The 20,758-nt window shown below is 39.9% G+C and overlaps 1 protein-coding gene across 1 annotated transcript in view; it reads right to left on the reverse strand.

The window, feature by feature from the left end:
• BIRC6 (baculoviral IAP repeat containing 6) overlaps window positions 1–20,758 on the reverse strand; it is a 349,123-nt gene that overhangs the window by 242,879 nt on the left and 85,486 nt on the right. Inside the window, 6 exon segments of the mRNA XM_050951314.1 lie at window positions 478–661; window positions 7,301–7,516; window positions 10,298–10,429; window positions 11,028–11,155; window positions 12,803–12,940; window positions 15,654–15,787. Coding sequence (XP_050807271.1) covers window positions 478–661; window positions 7,301–7,516; window positions 10,298–10,429; window positions 11,028–11,155; window positions 12,803–12,940; window positions 15,654–15,787 — 932 coding nt within the window.

Consider the following 20,758-nt stretch of genomic DNA (forward strand, 5'->3'; position numbering starts at 1 on the left):
AGTGGTTCAGCCTGTACTCTGGCTGCAATACTAGCATCTGAGCATACTCGTCCAAATTTTCAAAACTGAATTGTAATTTTGGTTGCTTAATTTGAAATAACCCCATCTGAAAATCATGCCTCAAGGATATGCCCAATATCTTCTGAAAGCGAGAGACCTGTCAAAAGTTTCAAATTGGGTATGCAAAAATCACTAGTGATTTTTGAAAATGAAGGCCACAATGCTTCAAATTATATCTAAATTAAACGTTTCATTTTATACTAATATCTTCAGTTTCTTTGTAAAACCTACAACTACAACATTCCATGCTTTCATTAGCTTAATCACATTAGCAGACTTTTCTATGTTTCATATTAAAGAATCAAATAACTGGGGGGGGAGTGGGAGGAGGAAGAGACAGAAGAGAAGGAGAGGAATTGCAGCTTAATGCATTTAGTTAAAAAAAAACAAAAAAACCAAGCTGAATTTTAAACAAACCTGCTAGAATATCTTGCAACATACAACTCAGAGAATACTGAGCCCATGCTCCTCCCCAAGAGATATCTCCTCTATTAAAGTCGGTTCCAACCAAAAGCAGCAATAGCCTTTCTAGCTGAGTTTCATTCACAATCTCACACAAATGAATTGTTGGTCTTGTAGCATTTGCAATTCTAGCAAGAACCTGTAAAAGAATTTCAGAAATATACAATTTAACTGATTTTCCAAAATATAAAACCCAACCAAAACAAAATAAAAACAAGCATGCAGACAACACCCCAACAAAATTCAGTTTGTAAATGTAACGTCAAGAATTATTGTTTCAAGTTCGGGATGACAGTCATGAGTAACTAAGTCTCAAATAATGAGTCTTCTCAGAAAAGTGGCAATAAACTCTAGGTCGCATATCACCTCACTTCATTTATCTCACTCGTATCTCCATTTTCTTGTTTGATGCATCAGATTTTGTAGTCCCTCACTTTTTCACCACCATTTCCAACATACAGAGAGAACTGTTGTATAGTTCTGGAAAGTCAGTTCCCTCACCGACTAGGACTTCGTTTACCCATTAATAGAATGGCTTTTTATACCAGTACTTATCTTGCAGGATGTTAGATGAAAGGCATGTAAGTGTGAGGTACTAACAATAGATGCTACAGAAAGGAAAATTTGTTGTTTAATGATTTCCCTTCACCTGAACTAGAAGCATTTGTGCTAAGGCCTTCATTCCCACAAATGCCAGAAGCAGTTCAGACTTGAACAAGTGGCTCCAGAGTGTGGCCATGCACCTCATATTTTCAAACCAGGCGAGTATGTCCAAAGTTTTATGGAAACACTCAGTATTATTTAACAGTATTCAAATGTGTTTTAACTTCAGACATGGACCCAGAAGAAGCCATAGTACAAGAAATTAAAAAGAAATTTCAGGTGGAATAGGCTGGGGGAAGAGGTCCTTTATGGGAAAAGATTTCAAAGATTCTTTGCAGATGTGAATGTAACAAAGATAGATTTAGATGTCATTGAGCAAGAAAATTTTCCATTTTAGCACGTAACATCCCCCACAATCTCTAATCTCTAACTTTGGACCCATCTTAAGAGAAATGGAAACCTGCTTTGCAGAAGCTCATAAGAATAATGAAGGGCAGCTATGATACTGCTCTGCCAAGTGCCTCAGGTAACAAAGGTCTTTTCTGTCTACAATGCCACAAAGCATATAGTACTGAGTCCCGATTCCCTCAATAAATGATTTCTTGAGACACTAGGCAAATTAGTGTGTAACCATCTTACCATCAGCTACTTTAAGGCTCTATGGACCTGGCCCTTTTGGATGTAACAAGACAGAAAAGGTAAATGAATGGTATCTGCATGCTATATTATAGGCTGACAAGGTGGGTGAGGAAAGAAGGAGAATCCAGGGAACTACAAGATTGGGTCAGCCTCATCTCAATCCCTGGAAAAATCATGGAGCAGGTCCTCAAGGAATCCATTTTGTAGCACTTTGAGGAGAGGAAGGTGATCAGGAACAGTCAACATGGATTCACCAAGGGCAAGCTGTGCCTGACCAGCCTGATTGCCTTCTATGATGAGACGACTGGCTCTGAGGATATGGGGAAAGCAGTGGACATGATATATCTTGACTTTAGCAAAGCTTTAGATACCGTCTCCCAAAGTATTCTTCCCAGCAAGTTAAAGAAGTATAGATTGGATGAATGGACTATAAGGTGAACAGAAAGATGGCTAGATTGAGCTGTTGATCACTACCCATTAGCTTGATGTCTAGTTGGCAGCCGGTATCAAGCGGAGTACCTCAGGGGTCCGCCCTGGAGCCAGTTTTGTTCAACATCTTCATTAATGATCTGGATGATGGAATGGATTGCACCTCTGCAAGTTCGCAGATGACACTAAGTTGTGGGCAGAGGCAGATATGCTGGAGGGTTGGGACAGGGTCCAAAGTGACAGACAAATTGGGCCAAAAGAAATTGGATGAGGTTCAACAAGTGCAGAGTCCTTCACTTCGGAGAGAGGAATCTCATGCACTGCTACAGGCTGGGGACCATCTGGTTAAGTGGCAGTTCTGCAGAAAAGGACCTGAGGATTACAGTGGTTAAGAAGCTGGATGTAAAAGTCAACAGTGTGCCCTTGTTGCCAAGAAGGGTAATGGCATGCTGGGTTGCATTAGTAGGAGCATTGTCAGCAGATCGAGGAAAGTGATTATTTCCTTCTATTTGGCACTGGTGAGGCAACATTTGGAGTACTGCATCCAGTTTTGGGCCCCCCACTACAGAAAGGATGCAGACAAATTGGAGACAGCCCAGTGGAGGGCAACGAAAATGATTAGGGGACTGGGGCACATGACTTATGAGGAGAGGCTGAAGGAACTGGGCTTATTTAGTCTGTAGAAGAGAAGAGTGAGGGGGGATTTGATAGCAGCCTTCAACTACCTGAAGCGGAGTTTCAAAGAGGATGGAGCTAGGCTGGTCTCAGTGGTGGCAGATGACAGAACAAGGAGCAATGGTCTCAAGTTGCAGTGGGGGAGGTCAAGGTTGGATATTAGGAAAAACTATTTTTAACTAGGAGGGTAGTGAAGCACTAGAATGGAATACCTATGGAGGTGGTCGAATTTCCATCCTTAGAGGTTTTTAAGGCCTGGCTTGATAAAGCCCTGGCTGAGATGTTTTAATTGGGGTTGGTCCTGCTTTCAGCAGGGGGTTGGACTAGATGACCTCCTGAGGTTTCTTCCAACCCTAATCATCTATGATTCTATGAAATATCTTTTATTGGACCAAATTCTCTAATATACTAGGACCAACATGACTACAACACTGCATACATATTATAGCAGAGCTAGCAGAACTACCCATAGTTAAAGTTGCCTACTACTTTCCTTATAATAACAGACACCCTGTTTTCTATTGCTTATAACTTTGTCAAACTAAAAGTTGGGAATAAAATGTTCAATGCCAGATTGAGTTTTAAGAAAATTTCAACAAAAGCTGTTGAACCACTAAGAGAAAAGGGTAGTGAAAAATGTTTTCCACTGTTAAATTCTTAAAGCTGCTCAATGAAACAATTGTAGCACCTCCAGGCTTTGAAGAAGGGATTGAAGTTTGCCAGGGGATCCCGTCAAAGATGTGCTTTGTGCTGACATATGAAAATCCACCCAAATATTGCTTAATTGTAAGAGTATTATTATTTGGCCAATGAAAGAATCAGAAGTCCTGTGGAAAAAATAGTACGAGACCCTGTAATTAAAGACTTTCATAATGAACATACACTACAGTTGCCTCTGAATCCTTAACATAGCCTCCTAGATCACTGATTCCCTACTTTTTAGGTGCTTGACTTTGCAACCTAAATATTCTTTTAATAGTTTTTGTATGCAACACTTAATATACAACTTTAGAGCTTTATGAACATCTAGTTATACCATAATCTCTCCAGAGCACATTGAAGATTTGGACAAAGTGTCAGGAGAACTCTCTCCTAAGTAGAATAGAAAAGGGAGTTTAACTTGGAAAGAATAGTTTGGGATCCTACTTCACCATCAAAAATGAGTGTAGACAAAGCCCTGTATTTAGTTGTGTTTGGAGAGCTTTGGCTGGTTAAGATTATTATTGCCTAATGGCTCGAGCACTGAATTATTCAGGTAGAACACTTTTTCCCACGTGTCTGGTTCTAGTGTAAAAACTGGAGTCTAGTAAATAGCATGGGACTCAATTTATGTACCTCATGAGAACTAAGGGCTCAATGTCACCTTCTGTGATTTGAAAGAGTGGGTCCAGGCAATCTAACCATTGCCCGTTTAATGCTTAGGTCACTGGGTTCCATCTTTGGCTGATGATATGGCTGGATACAAATAAGCCATGCTCAATAAGATTAATGATGCTACAGAACAAAGCGTTACAGTGCCCCTTCTGTCCATATGCCTATTTCTGGATGAACACACACCTGATTGGAGTTACTCTTAACTGTTCACACTAGGGTTTGGACTTACTACCTAATCTGGGTTTCCCTGTAGCATCCCAAGTCTTGTTCTTACCCCAGAAATGGAAGGAAATTCTTTTCCATATCATTTATAAAGAGGAAGAATGGCCTTGTTGCTACAGCACTGAGTTTAAGGACGTATCTACACTACAACAGCTGCTACAGTAACACAACTATGGCATTGCAGCTGTGCCACTGTAGTGTCACAGTGTGATGGCTTCCCACATTGATGGAAATGATTTTTCTGTCGGTCAATGCAGGTAATCCACTTCTCTGAGAGGCAGTAAATTTTTCACAGCCCTGAGCAATGTAGCTAGGTCATCCTACGTTTTAGGTGCAAGATCAAGCCTAAAGAGATTTGGAATAAATATCCATCTCTAACAAAAACTCCCTTCTTTCATTTGGAAAGTCATTTAGCCTTTATATATTCCTATACACAATTTGGAAATTGAAATTTATCCTTTTAACAGCCCTGAGAAACAGGGATGCATTTGGTCTCTGAGTTAGCTGGTTCTTACTGTTACACCCACTGAGTCCACAGATTCATAATGTTACAAATTTTGTGGTTAGAGTCTTTTGGCATTGATCTGACTTCATTGTTGTCCTGAGGGGCAAGACTTTCTAGGTTGTTGCACCAGGACATTATGATTATGGCAAAGTACAAGAGCTGTTGAAGATTTTTCAAAATCTTTTAAGGGTGGCTTCTATCTTTATGCCCATGGGGTCTCATTGAAAGAAATCATCCTCAATAGGAATTGCCATGGATGCCTCTGCTTCATCAGTCTTACAGAAGATTGGGGGGAGGGAGAGGGAGAGAGAGAGAGAATCTCTGAAGGCTCTATGACTGTACATCTTCAGAACTTGCCAACAGTGCTCCCTGAAGGAATTTTCCCACTTTTCTAGTGGTTTCTTTGACCAAGAAATAGAAGGAGAACGCAAATCCTTAGTTTTTGATGGGAGTTATTCTCCTTGGCTTTAGCCTGCTTCTGTTTGCCTGGAGCTCTCTCATGGCCACTATCACCATCTTCCCCAGAGATTCAAATATGCCTGCATGAAAATACTTCTATTTCTTTGGCCCAGGGTTATGATTCAAAGCTAACACTTACTTTATTAAGTGTTAAGATAAAGCTCTTGGGAAGGAGGTTAGGGTCTGGGGCAGTCTGAGGCTCTGTGCCTTTTGAGTTTCTTTTGCCTTTTAATGGGAAACTGGTCCCACAGGGACCAGCTTCTTGTCCGCTGTGCCCTTTTGGATCTTAGTCTGTGTAGGTATAGGAACCCTGAATCCCCCCATTCCTCATCCTCTGAAAGTCAGCTGGAGAGAAAATACAGGTGAACATTCCAAAAGCAGCACAGATGCTCCTCTTAAGTGGAGGAAGAAAGAGACCAGGGCTCTGCCAATTACATTTAACATCAGAACTCCACCTCAGTTTCTTGATTTATCCATGAGGGGTCCATGTTTGGGGAAGGTACATCAGTTTGCTGAATCTCATCATCTGAAGGACTGACCTGCCCTTGTAGAGGCAACTAGGGGACTTTGGCCTCCTGGTCGGAAGGATAGTTGGGGGACACCTACAAGCTGTATTGACTGAGCCCCTTTTCATTGCAGAGAACGTGGTGCATGGGCTGGAGCAGTCACAGCAGAGCTCTCATTCTGTGGCTCTTGAGAAGGGCTTCTTGCTCTTTGGCTTCCTCCATTTGGCCTGCTCCATGATAATGAAGGAGAAGGAAACAAAGAATGGGCTTGGCAGGTAATCCCTTTCAAAGAACAAAGCACCTGATATTTCAATTTTCTTGAGTCAGGGGAAAGAATATTTTGCTTACTACTACTCTAAAATCAGATTTGAAGATTAGGATCACAATGAAGACAGGAGCACTGGATTGCTATTCTCTTTGCACATCTGCTGGCAGAGAATCCGACACAAGAATGGAAAGAGCCTGGTCAAGTCCTGGAGCCTGTGGACAAAACTAAACTGGATCTGGTATCTGAACAAACTGAGGTGCAGTCCAAATGTTTCCAAATGGTGGAAAGGTCAGTTGTAATTATGTAATTCTAAAAAAGTTTCAGAAAGCCTCAAGGAACAACCACAAACAAAGAGATTCAATAGATGGCATCCAAGTTTTGGTTGTAAAACCAAAACAATATGCTTAACAAGAGCTAAAATGAGGCATCTGAAAGCTTCAAAGGCTCCTGGTTACTTTTGTCTTCAGTTAAAATTAAATGAGTATGTTCTTTATACAAAAATCTTTATTTTAAGCCAAAACATGAGCCACCTACTGCAAGTGACAGTGCTCTAAAGTAGGTTATCTTAAAGGAAACTAGGATATAACTTAGTATAATAGTTTGACTAGTTGTGAATGTACTAGTTATGTGTATTTGATAATACGATTTTAAAAAAACAAAGTAACAGCTTTCTTCTTTACAAATGGTATACTTCGTTCATATTAATAATAAAGTTGTGTAGAGCTAAAATAAGTAGATGAATTATTCCCTTCTCAGGTTTACTTACATTAATTTATTCTAGCTAAACTGTATTAATGTAAAAGTATCTTTTTAAATGATGCTCTGTAGGAGATACTTTGCAAGCATAATTCCATTATGTAATTTTCAAATACTGGAAAACACGGGAACTTGAGATTATTACAGATCATTACAAATTCAACAATTTAAGTATTTTTAATGTATCCTCAAGAAAAGGCAAAAGAAGCATCTGACAGATATTTTCATCAATACTACCCTGAAAGAATACATGCTCAGACCACATACTTTAGGATAACTCTTGATAAAAAATGAACTTCACTTTAACAACCCCACTGCCTACTTTTATAGCATTCTGTTTACCTTACAAACAAACAGCAGTAGATCTGCATGGCAAGTGAAGTCCATTGACAAAAGAAAGAGAGCCAACTTCTGCACTACTGAGATACAACGTTCATGTGCCAGAGTAAATGGAAGTGGCTCAATTTCTGGCGTTTCCTTTGTCGTCGATACTTCTGTGTCTAAAGTAGAACGAGGCCACTCTGCAGTCCGACGTAAGCGTATTAAATCTTTGAAATGCTGCATAATTACAAAATATAAAAAAAGTGTTAAAATTTAAACTAAACTGCCTATTTTCTCCATGTAAGCATATCAAGAGTCGAAACAATGTAACAGTACCTCTTGAACTTTTTAATAATAATGGAGAATCCCACACTCTCATATTGGACCTATTTTAAGATTATATGGGAACGTGGCATAAATTTGGGTTAGTTGCATTGCTTTCAAGTGACCAAGCCATAAGTTTGTAATGCAGTTCATCTTACGCAAGGGTCAATCAACTTTCATACTACAGAGTAGCTTTTTAAAAATTTATTTATGTTGAATTTAGTAATATAGTATTAAACTACCGTGGGTTCAGTTCCTTTTGTTACAGTTTCAGCCTAAACAGAATCATGCAATGACTAAGACTGTAGTCATACTCACATCCTCAAAGATACTCTAGAGTTTGACAGATTTCTCAACACTATTGTGTATTCTGTATACTTTACAGAAAAACTGTTTTAGAAACTTTACTCTTAATTGATACAATTTTTTTCATATTCTTACATATGTTCATGGATCCTTAGTTACCATAAGGTCAAATGTATTGTAGTCAGACACAGCAGTAAATAATAACTGAAATGGATGGCCCATCAAGAATACTGGTGTCTCAGTTCTTTCCTAGTGGCTAAAGAATTGGCACTGCAGAGATACAGGGCCTCAACTACCCTGCACGAAGAGAAGTAAACGTGCACGCTGGTGGCACACAAAATACTTAAGACTCAAGTTATTTGAAAACAGACATTATTTCTTGACATGTACAATCAAGGATTCTTTGTTACACTGTATAAGCCTTGTGTCACACACTTTGTACACCCTGTGGACCGCCCTTCCATTGCTTAATTCCTGCCTCTCCCTTTGGGATTTATTATATGGTAATCAATATCCTGCAGTCGTCATTTCTAGTACTAATAAATTGCAAGTTGGATACCTTCAATTAGTCACTGTTTGGGCAGAATCCTGTATTATTTTAACAGTACCACCTGCTCATCCCCCATCTTTTTTTCAGAGTGAGCAAGGGTCACTGGCATTTTGCTGCAGGGTTTTTTTTTTTGTTTGTTTGTTTTGGGGGGGAAGTGTGCAGGGGGAAGGGAGACAGAAGGAAACCTTTGCCTGGACAGGGTTTTTTTTGTTTAGTTTTAAAACAAACATGGCAGCTGTTTGAAGCTAATCCCAAAAGTTTGGAATGCTGTAAGATGGCACTGATTTGCAGGTGATGTGGTCAAAATTGTATAAAATATAATTTATCACATACATGGTATGTACACATATACAACAGATAGATCTTAATAAAGATCATATTAAATGTGGAAGGTTTTAATGCAACCTATTTTCAACAGAAGCAGGATTGCTGTAAAGCAAATCCCACACAGCTTTAACCAACAGCATATTTCAGCCAGTGGGGCAGTGCAGGTGTTTAAAACTGTGTCACTGACTTATAAAACGTGCTGCATTCCACTGTTGAGTCTTCAGTTCCAGGATTGGCCAACCAGTTCACTTACCTGCTTTACAGTTGGAGCAGTGGCTGAGGCCTTTCAGCCTCTGTAAGTGTTCGCTAGCAGACCTACTATTCCCCTCCCCTGATCACCTATGGAGTTCCTTCTGTTCCAACTGCAAAATCTTTCTGGCCCTTCCATTACTGTGCAAGGGAAAAGTGACTACATGCTAACCACAGCAAGGTGGGAAGTGGCTTATTGTTGCTGCTGCAGAAGAGTCTATTTCACTTAAGTAACAACTCAAGAATAGAGCAGAAAGAGCAGGAAAGTGAAACTCATGACAGAGGAGTGTTAGTGAAAATGCAGCACTTGATAAAATTTGCTGGTGTTTCTTTAACCCTATTTTTTCCCATGGTAATTATAAATTGACATGCTTATTTCTCTTTTATAACCTCTATGAATCTATGATCCCTTAAAGACTTTCAGAAGTCTTAATAGGCAACAAGATTTCCAAAGCCTAAAGATTTCCAAAGGTAAAAATCTAAATGGTATCTATGAAGCGAGTCCTACTTGTTTTAAGTATTGGGGGTAGCTGTGTTAGTCTGTATCCACAAAAACAACAAGAAGTCCGGTGGCACCTTAAAATCTGTTAGTCTTTAAGGTGCCACCGGTCTACTTGTTTTATGCTCAAAGGAACGTCCGTACTGCCTGCTCCATATCTGTTGGCAGACAAGGCACTGAAGTTTACTAGATTGTTCTCTGAGCATGCCTGGGTTTCTTTTCATGCCCAGTATCCAGAGCTCATAACAAGAAGCTAGGCTTTATATGTTGCCACCATGCTTGTGGAAAGCTAAACTTCCAAAAAATAAGAGGAAGTGTTTTCAATACAGCATTTGTTTGCTTTGGAAGCAGATGTATTGGCATGCTTACTTTTTGGCTACTCATCCAAGACAATTTCCTTTAAAAATCACACTCATAAGTTAGCCAGATAAAGCACAATTTCAGTTCTTTATAGACAAGTGCTGTCAGGTGTTTACTGTGATTTATAGACTAGTTTGACACTACAAACGCTTCTAGGTTATTGGTGATTTTGGCTATGATCAGCTAAAAGGTGCCTGGAGCAGAATCAATGAAAACATTTTTCCCAAGCCAGACATTTACAGATGGCTGCTGAATTCGGCAAACAGAACAGCCTTGATAAGAGCCAGCATGAAACACTTTATTTTTTTTTGTATAAAGTCAACCCAGGACAAAAATGATTTTGCAGGAACAGGTCTTTTCACACAAAAGACAACAAGTGAACTGCAGTTTCAGAACATCATACCTTTGAAGTAGCCTGCTTTAGTTTTGCCTGTTCTACTAAAAGTTTGTATGATGATCCTTTGTTGCTTTGTATTTTCTCTTTTTCCATCTGTTCCACCAAAGCCTTCTGTTTTGCTTTTAATAAGTTAAGTTGCTAAAAGAAAATGTTAATAGGAAAAACAAAAAAATTAAGCAATAAGATGCGAAAAGGATCAGTATTTTCATATGATAGTAAACTTCAATTCAAATTGCGAATTGAGCCTTTTTAAGTTTAGTTTTTGTACAACTTTAAAGTATACAACTTCAGTGGGCTGCCAGCAGATTAGGTTTAAGAACCACCAATATTTTAAGAGAATTTTTAGATATGAACACAGGGTCACAAAACCTGTACAGGTGCATTTAAAATTGAACACAGTCTTAAAATGATATACTGTTGAATTATAGCTGGTCAGCCTCTAGAAGCTTGCACTCAGATGTTTGTTGATTCACCAAAAATGCAAAAGTTTTACTATCAAATATAGACCACAGGGAAGTATAACAATATGCTCCACAAGACTAGAATGATTTCAGCAGATCCCATGCCTTGCAGTTTGAGATACATGTCAAGAGAGATAGACAGCTTTTAGCTACAGAACCAGGCCTCTGCAAAAGCAAGATTGAATGAGCTCCGTGCTCAAAGCTGGAATTTTAAGAAATAAGGTACATTACTAAAGTATCTTACATTAAACATGCCAGTACACACTGAAAGTTACCTGTTTATGATGAACAAGTTGCTTTCTGATCTTTCTGGAGTACAATCTATCTAGGCTACTGTTGCCTTTAGAAGATCTGCTCAGATTCTGGGTATGTAGGCTATTATTAATAAAACTCCATTGGTTGCCTAATGGAAAGAAACACATCAATATTTGAGGCTCACTTTTAACAGTTCCTAAAATAGTTGAGAGCAAAAAGAATTCATTCTATCAACTAAATATAAAAATGGAGCATTAAATTTAAGGCTTCTACTAAACTATCTGTCATGCAATCCTCACTTTAGGTGGCAGCATTATTGCATAGCTTGAAAAGGTCAACAGTACAATTTTGCATTTACTATTTTCAAATTCTGAAGTATGAAAGGAACAAACAAGACTAGTTTAACTCATACAAACCAAAAGCACCATAATGTGAATCCTTATCACTCACATTTCTCCTCCTGAAAGATGACACTACTCAAAAAAAACAAAACAAAAAAAAACCACAACCCACACACACCACCTCACCCACAACTAAGCTAGAAATTAAAATGCACTTACTCAAACACACCATTCTCCTCACACGTTACCTACACACACACAGTTACACAAACATCAAGTTGACTGCACCACACCTTAAGTATGGGCACCACTGTCCAGCTTGCTGGGGAAAGGAGTATAGCACTTTACAGGTGGGATGCGAGAGAGAGGCACAGAAGCTGCTGAAAACGTAGAGTGGGTTAGTGTGATAATGTTGACTCATCCCCCAGGGACTGAAAGGGTTGGAGAGTTGACCAAGAGCAAGCCTGGCAGGAAAAGTCTCTTTTCTCAGGACCAGGCTGAGCAGCACTCACCCTCCTTCTCCTTGGAAATGGCAAAATACTAAGTTTGGTCTGGACCCACTGTGGGCATTGCACTAGCCACTCCTGTCTCAGGGGGCTAGGAAGGAATTTTCCCTCACCACCAGATTGACCAAGATGATGTGGTGTGGTTTTTGCTTTACCCACAGCATGTTTGGGGGAGGCTTTATTACGGTGAACAGGGAAGCGAGTTAAGTAAGGAGTTGTGACATCATAGCCTAGAGTATGGAGTGGATGTCCAGTGCAGGTACTCCAGAGGGAAGGGATACAGAACCAGATAAATGGCTTGGTAAAGGACTTAAAGGAGGTGTTTGTTAAAGGAGTAGAACAGGGGTTCTATGACTGGGAGTCAACCCCCATTTTCCTTTATAACCTATTTGGGGCCGGGGGGCGGGGAGGGGATACAATCACGTCCCAGCAATGGGTTGGCTGGGGACCAGGATGGAAAAAAAGGGGGGCTGGCAGAAACCCCTGGGTAGATATTGAAATGATCATGGAGTTACTTGAACTGTACACTTATCTGTCAGGTAGTCCCAGACATCTAATAAAGTTGCAGCCTGATTAAACCATATCCATTGTCTCCAGTCCTTTTTTTGGTTTAACAGTGTTGCCAACTCTCACAATATTACTGACAGTCTCAAAATATTTCATGTTTCTTAAAGCTCCAACTCCTGGTATCATGGGATAATGTGAGAATCTCAACTTTTTTCTTTTTCTTCTTCTTTAAGTTTATACTCATCATGGTTGTGAAAAAGAGAGTTTGAAAATGTAAACCATTAATGGCTCAAGAACCAAAAGGCTAATAGATCCCAAGCTGTATTTTTAAAGTCTCATGATTCTGACTAATTTTTGAACACTGGAGCTGGCAGTACTGAACATTTTACAAAGATCTCTAAAATCTAGACTTGATTTAGAAATATTATAAGTGTTCCATACCTGTCAGGAATCTCTCCCTCTCTTTTCCATTCAAAGGCTTCTTGGCTGTTGCTGCTTCATCTTCAACAGTTGCCACATAGTCTAGGAGTCTGGATACCAGCATTACAACCCAGCTGATCATGGGAATGTCCAATACCCCTTAAACAAGTAGGTTTTAGGTGACATTTAAGTGATTGTTCTAATTTCAGAAATTTACTAAATCAGAAAAGCAATGCTTAAAGAATCCCCACACGGACATTTTATGGCATACACAGTTCCAGTTAATAAGGGCTTCCGTGTTTCCTTCCACAGGCAGAGGAAAGGACTTGCACTCAAGAATCACTGCATGGAGTCTCAGAGCACAGAAAGAAGTTGGGAGGAAGGGAATCATGAAGAGCTGAAGTAAGGTCCAAAAGCAAAGATCACAATTCTTCTCATCAGATGAAAATGGAAATAGAAGGATTCTCCCTCATTGTTCATGTCCCCTTCACTGTGAACCTTGGTAACAAAAGGCAAACAAGGCTCCACAAACAAAGGGGCAGTTACTTTTCTGAACCCCCTAACATTCCCCTGTTTTCCACAGATGGCTCCTCAGCAAACTAGCTCTCATTTAAAGTGAACTCTCAGCCAGCTGCTGGGAAAGCTGAAACTCTCACACTGAGGCAAGATGTAGTACCTCCTGCAAATTGATAGCACTACCTAATATCATTATTGCCTGCATTGGCCTCATGCATGCTAACAGGGTGGTGGGGATTTTTGCATGCGACTCACATAAAACCTACTTGTACCTCACACAAGAAATCCTTCTGAATCAATGAGTCATTCTTCTGACCTCAAACCAGTTATAAAACACACTAATTAGCGAGTATCAATGGCCATCAGCCTATACAATCAAACAGGTCACTCAACCAATGTCTTTAATTAAACTGGATGCCTATATAGACACAACATGCACCAGTAGGCCAGAGATTATTGTGTACCACGTTGCAGGCTAAAAATCACATTTTCATATCTGTGCGTAAGTACTATATTTAAGTGGCACATTTAATAATGACTTAGTTTTTATACAGGACATTTAGTCCATTTATCTCAAAATGCTCAGTAAACTCAAGTATCATTATTTCCAATTTACAGATAAAAAAACCAAGGCACAAAAGTGATTTGCCCAAGGTGTCACATCCAGTCATTGGCAGAGCAAGCAACAAAACCCAGGCACTCTGACTTCCCCATCCGGTATTCTGTCCATTGGAACACACTGCCCCATCTTAAATGGTAACAGAAGAGACTTAATGGTAGGACCCGGAACTGGCAATACAGACTAGAGGGACAAGAGGCAGGATAGCTCATCTGGGTGACTACTGTTGCACATCAGTCCAGGTTTCAGACTAAAAAACAAGGAATATAATCTACAGTATAGGAGTCTGGTCCACAGAAAGATGTCTAAAAGTTGTTTGTTTTTTGTTTTTTTAAATGATCATACTATGTCTTTTCCTTCTCTCCATATCAATACCTCTGTTCTTCAATTTCTCTTAATATCTAAGTACTTCTTAAACTCTCTTCCCTTTTTTCCCCCCTCCATCCCAAATTTTAGCACTCCCCCTCACTTTCATCCCAAACACCTTTTTCTCCCCTACTGTTGTGTCTTATTTATTGTCTGACTCTTAGTGGAAGGACTAATGGGAGAGAACCATTAGTTTCTCACTCCTTTTCTTGCTCCCTACATACATTTGATGCTTCTTCTCACCACTTCCCCTCTAGTGGGAATTCTGTCACACTTGGTGCGCTCATCACACACACAGTAATTCCCTAGTGTTCACCTGTGTTGCCCAAGAGGAAGGAAGCTGGAAAACCAACAGAGATGAAGCTCTTAAGTCCTCAGTGAGCAGGAATAGTGATGCAAAAAGATAAGGGAGAAATTGGCAGCTCGGGGAACAGGGCAAAAGGGGTGGAGGAATTGCAAAGGCAGATCATGAGAACTTATGAGAACCAAGTGAGAGGCTATGGCAGTGATACTGCTCCCCATCAGTCTACCAAAGGCTAAGTCAACTCCCCTTTGTCACTTACAAACCTTTGTTTGAGGGATTCAGGATAGTAGGAAGGCAGAGAACCAGCTAGCATTTACCAAGCTTGCAAACCTATAAATTCAAGCTGATGAGCCTTTTATAACTTTGTAAGTGCACATGAGTTAAGGGATGTTCCATAATTTAAAATTTTCACAAAATTTCAAAGATAATTAACTGATTTTCTTCAAATTTGTCAAGATTTTAAGATGCTGTACAAAGCGAGTCTAGTTTGGAGAATATCAATTGAGTACTTTTAGAGAGCTACGAACATTTTAAGTCAGAATATTTAGAAAAAAACAACATTTAGCTACTCATGAGTTAAGGGCACTTTTGCTATGCACTTAACACAATTTTATATTCCGCATCATCTATTAATTTTAAAACAGCCATAATTTGGTCAAATTAAATCCAACTATATTTGCTAAACAAGCAAAGACTAGTTCCCAAAGAGAACTGTATCTGTGCCTAATTCTGAAATTCAGATACTTTTGCTACAGCTGTCTGAAAACATAGTGGGATAATTTTTTTAAACATGTAAATTTCCTTTTCATCCTAACTGAACAAGAATAGTGAGGCAGATTTTGCCCAAAATTTCAAGAAAAAAAATAAAAGTCATGTTTGGGCAAAGAGCAAGAATGTGAAATTGTAACCCCCCACCAAAAAAATCAATGTTTCCAAGTAAGCAAAAAAGGGGATTTTAACTTAACCTGCTTTGATAGTAGGTGCAATCAGCCCCCATTATGAAAATATACGCTTTAATTAGAATCAAGATCTAATGTGAAAATATAGCTCCTAAAACGAAGATCTACCTTCAGTGCGCCTGTACATAGGTAAATGAGGTTGCAGAGGTGACAGCAGGTTATCCAAGAGATTAAGCAAACTTTCTAAGACACCACTGTTACTAAGTGACCTTTGGCCAATGCAAGAAAGCAACACGAAGACCCTAAAAATAAAATTAAAAATGTTTAAACACATTGAACAATTCTCTTCAGTTATAATTCTGATAAAAAGCATTTAAATGCAGTAATACTTCTTGGAAAATACATTAAACAACATTTCCACACGTTGAAATCAAAGATTAAGGAAGGTAAGAGTAAAAAAAAAAAAAAACAAAAATGAGTGCTGCAGTTCAAAAAGGTAGGCACGGTTCAATTTGTACTATCAGAGGGACAATGTAATATCAGATCTGCAGTTTCTCATTTTAACCTTAAGTCATGAGCAGTTACTTACCATTAGAAGCCTGCAGAGTTCCCAATCTATGCATTTTCTTCACTGAGAATTTACCAGTTTCATTTCCTATTCTACTTGTCCCTATTTTAATATTATAATTCTGGGTACTGCAAAACAATGAATACTTGAAAGCGTACATGGATTGAATTCCCCATCTACCACATATCCACACCACATTATCCTAGTGTAGGTGCACTCCTTTTGCCTGAATTGTAAGGTTTTCTGTAACCTTCATTTTAACAATTTACCATCATTTTTTCCCCAAGAGGAAAAAGCTCTTCTATTTAACTGACAGCAGGTCATGAAGAGGGAATAAGGTGATGCTTTTTGATGGCACCTGGCTCAAAAACAAAGTTCAGAAATAGCACTGCTTTGAGTTTGCTGGAATACCTATGTGAGCAAGAGAATTTTCCAACTTTTGACTCATCAAAAAATCCAGAAGGACAAGAGAGAGTTCAAGTGGCAGCAGAAGTTTTTCCTATTTGAGGTAAAGTGAACAGGCTGGCCCATGTGTTCTAAGCCTACAAAAGCCTGCACACCCCAATACAGCAGCCAACTATTTATGGCTGATGTTCTGAAAATTTTTAACATCTTTTTTAAGAATAGTATCAAATCTGAATAATCAAGATGACTAATGGCTGGCCTTGAAACCGTGCAATTAAGTTCATTACACTTAAGACCTGGGTTTGATTCTCAGCCCTAGTCTTCTGCTCTTACTCCAAAGAGGTTGGACCTGTGTTCCAGGTGCTGCTTGATTTATATTTCTATGGAGCTGTTTTCAAATCACCTTCTTACTTCCTAAACCACTAGTAACTGAGATCTCTGTGATGAAAACCCATCTAAACCTTGCAAAGAAGAAAGCAGCTCATGTTGCTGTGAAGCAACCCCTGCAAATGTAGAACGAGCACCAGAGAGTCTCCAGGAGTCCCTATTCAGTCCTTCCAAAGCACAGATATGTTGGAGGATCACCTGAGTGCACACCACCGAAAAACAAGAAAGGATTGTGATTCACAGATTTATAATTTTGCTGTTGTATTTCCTTGTAGCCACCTTTGAAGTGAGCAGAAGGAAAGACATGATGGGTACGATTCAACCACACTGGATAAGAAAGACGATGTTTTTGTTAGGACAAGTCACTAAAAAAAGTGAAACAATACTAGCATTTGAAGTGTCATCATTAAGTTTCAGAGTTAGTAGTGAACTGCAAAAACCTCTAAAACCAATTCCAATAGCCTTTGAGAGATCCCAGAAGAGATAAGCCCTATATAGCTATTAAATGTAATTAGCAATGTGTTTGTATAGAATTTGATACACTTGTTGCCTATTAATAACCCAAGAAATCTGAGCTGCAGATCTCCTGATATGTCTGCTTGTAGTATTTAATATGATGAACAGAAATGTTAAAGAATCATTACATTCCTTTCACTCATTACCCTAATGTATTAAGTCCAAGAGATTAGTACTATTCAAAAAAGATTATGGATAATATCCACAATTGCAGTAAGCAGAAAAGTGGACAATGGGATATAAACCACAATCACTCAAAACAGGACTACCGCTAACTGGTTAGGTACTGAGGAAGCAACTTCCTCTGTGAGAGTTATTCTATAATTATGTATTATGGGGTTTGTCTAAAGCACCTGTTCCAGCTAGAGCTGCATGAAATTTTTCTGTCAAAAAACATATATGCTGAAAAACGAAGTTTTGGTGAACCCAAAACTATTCATGAAATTGAGTCAAGGTTGTCAAGTAGTTACTGAACTGAAAAAATGAAATGTTTTGGAAATGCTGAAATGAAATTGTTCACTTTGACATTTATTTTTTAGGCTGGTAGAGGAAGTGGTGGTGGTGGTGATGGCACCACCCTCTTTATAACTTTTAGCCCAGTGGTTAGGGCACTCAGCTGGAATTTGAGACACCCAGGTTGGATTCCTCCTCTGTCTGATGTGAACAAGGAATGTGAACTACAATCTCCCACATCACAGGTAAGCTCTTTATCCAATGGGCTACAGGATAGCCTGGTGTGGGACACACAATTTCTCCTATTGAAGCTGTTAAATTTTTAAAAAAGTAGAAGTCGTTGGAGCAGAGACTTGAACGTGGGTCTCACATATTCTACGTGAGAGCACTAACCTATACAGTAATTCTCATTTTTTTCCCCCGGCGCAATAACTGATCATTCTCATTATGGATGTCTGCGAATTGCCATTATTGCTCCCTCTTTATAAAATGCCCAAAATTGAAATGAAAAATGTCAGGTCTTGTTGAAGAAGGCATTTTATTTAATCCAACATGAATTTTTTTCTGAATTTCTAATTTTCTGAATTTTTTGTTTCAAAACAAAAATATTTGTTTTCTAGACACTGATTTTTCTGGAATTGGCAGCAAACGAACAAAAACCAGTTTTCACCCAGCTCTAGTTCTGGAAACAGCTGGGAGAGGAAACCTCCTTTAGTGGTCTCTCATGCTCATGTTGTACTTACGAAGTTATTCTGCAAAGAAAAAGGATTTTACCTGCCCCAGCTTCTCAGAATTTTGAGGTATTGTTAAATTCAGTTCTAATTAGTCATCCTCCTTGGTCTCACTTCAACTCCTCATGTATAAGGCCATATTTTAGTCACAGGTATTTTTAGTAAAAGAGTCATGGACAGGTCATGTGTAATAAAAAAAATTCACAGTCCATGACTTTTACTATATATCCTTAAATAAAACTTGGCTGGGGGGGGCCACGGGTGCTCAGGGGGGAGGGGGCATGAGGGCAGTCCGTGGGCACCGCAGGTGTTGGGGAGGCTCCGTGTGTCCCTGCAGCTCCTAGGTGGCAGAGGGGCTGGGGGCTCCATGCACTACTCCCGCCACAACTGCCGACTGTGCAGCTCTCATTGGCCTGGAACCGCCACCCCCGCCCCCCCCCCCCGCAGCCAATGGGAGTTGCTGGGGTGGGGCCTGTGGGTGCAGGCAGCAAGTAGATCCTCCCTTAGGCCTCTCTGTCTAGGAGGAGTTGAAGGGCCATGCCAGTGGGAGCCCTGCACTCTGAGGTAAGTGCCCCCCAACCCCCTGCCCCTAGCCCTGAGCCCCCTTCCACACACCCAAACTGCTGCTGCTAGTGCCAGCACCAGCCGCTGCACAAGTCATGAAGGTCATGGAATCCATGACCTCCCTGACAGACTCCCAGCCTTACTCATGTAACAGTGGAAGCAGTTTGTCCCAGTTTAGGAAGTTGTATTGAGCTGAGACTATTTGTTACTTTATACTGTCTGCAGACATGCTATATAAAACATCTTGTGGCTCCCTGTTCTTAGGTGGTGAATGAGGACTAGAGAAGGTTGCACATTTCATTGCTCATGTAGGCTGAGCTGTATACTCAGATGGAACCTTGCCCCCTTAACACCAGCCACTATGACATTCCCTTAACCAACCCAGACAGGTGGCCCAGTTTAGGAGGGGTCTGGCCATAGTAGAGACACCCAACCTCCACATTGAACTCTAACCCTGAGGTCACTGCCTCACTCCTATATGTAGCATGACTCTGCTTCCCTGAGAAGGCCTCTGAGATCATTGCCTTTTCCCCCTCCTATGTAAATGTTCTGATTATATATGTGGACATCAGGCTTTTCATTTTTTATCAAAAATCAATAGGGTCCTGAACAGATGTTTTCAAAAACCATCATGTTGCTCCACTGAATTGAGCGTAAGGCCTCACTTTGCTTGGCCTGCTAGATTTCCCTGATTTTATCTGGGCTAAAGAATAACTACAGAGCTGAATAATGGTTGAGTTTAGATGAATTCACACTCCTGCTGTGGGACTGGATAATGTCAATCACTATTTTGGAGATAAGTATGGATGTTGAGGTCAACCAGATATCCCAGTAGGCTTTTTATAATTAATGGGAAGGGCCACTCATCTAGTTGTCTAAATCCCTTATATTAAGGGACAGAACGGTGGGTTCCCAGTGCAGACACATCCACTGCGGAGATGAGACAAAGACACCCAAAACAAAGGAAGGTATCAGTGCACTAATGAGGCTCCTGATACAAAGAATGTCTTGCACAATGAAGTTGGCCCATAGTTATAGACCAAGAATTACTGAGTCATGGCATCACTTTGATCAGAAAAAAAAGTCATAGTACTTAGTAAGATAGCTCTTTAAAGACCTGCTACCTGAACATGCTAGCAAAGTGAATGTGGTACTCGACAGCTGAACTGACTCCTAGTTATTCCAGTGTCAGGGAATAAAACTAAATCCAACTGAATTAGAGATCCTCAAGGGCAGCTTGATATGGTCCTGGACATCCAAGCTTGCATAGCAGGATAACACTGTCAAGTTTCATAGACAATGAATTTCCAAGAGGCACAAAACCTATATACCTGGCACTGGCACCTCCAAAACATAAGTCCCAACAGGTGGAGTTTCAGGAGACTCAAGTTTTGATACGTGCAGTTACTAGAGGTGCCACACACAGCATGAATGCAACTTTCTCTTGAAGGGAAAAATAGGTACAAAATGTTCTTGGCCATCACAGAAATGATGGAAGGGCACAGCTTAAAGCTGGTAAGATATGAGAAAGAGGTAAATTCGTTCAAGAGAAAAGACAGAGGCAGTGACTGACACCACTGAATACCTGCTCACTGCCTCTTGAATTCACAGCAACAAGCCCGGTGGGTGGAGCCGTGCCCCTTTGTACA

This window comes from Gopherus flavomarginatus, chromosome 4 (genome assembly GCF_025201925.1).
Source record: "Gopherus flavomarginatus isolate rGopFla2 chromosome 4, rGopFla2.mat.asm, whole genome shotgun sequence".
Classification (NCBI taxonomy): domain Eukaryota; kingdom Metazoa; phylum Chordata; order Testudines; family Testudinidae; genus Gopherus; species Gopherus flavomarginatus.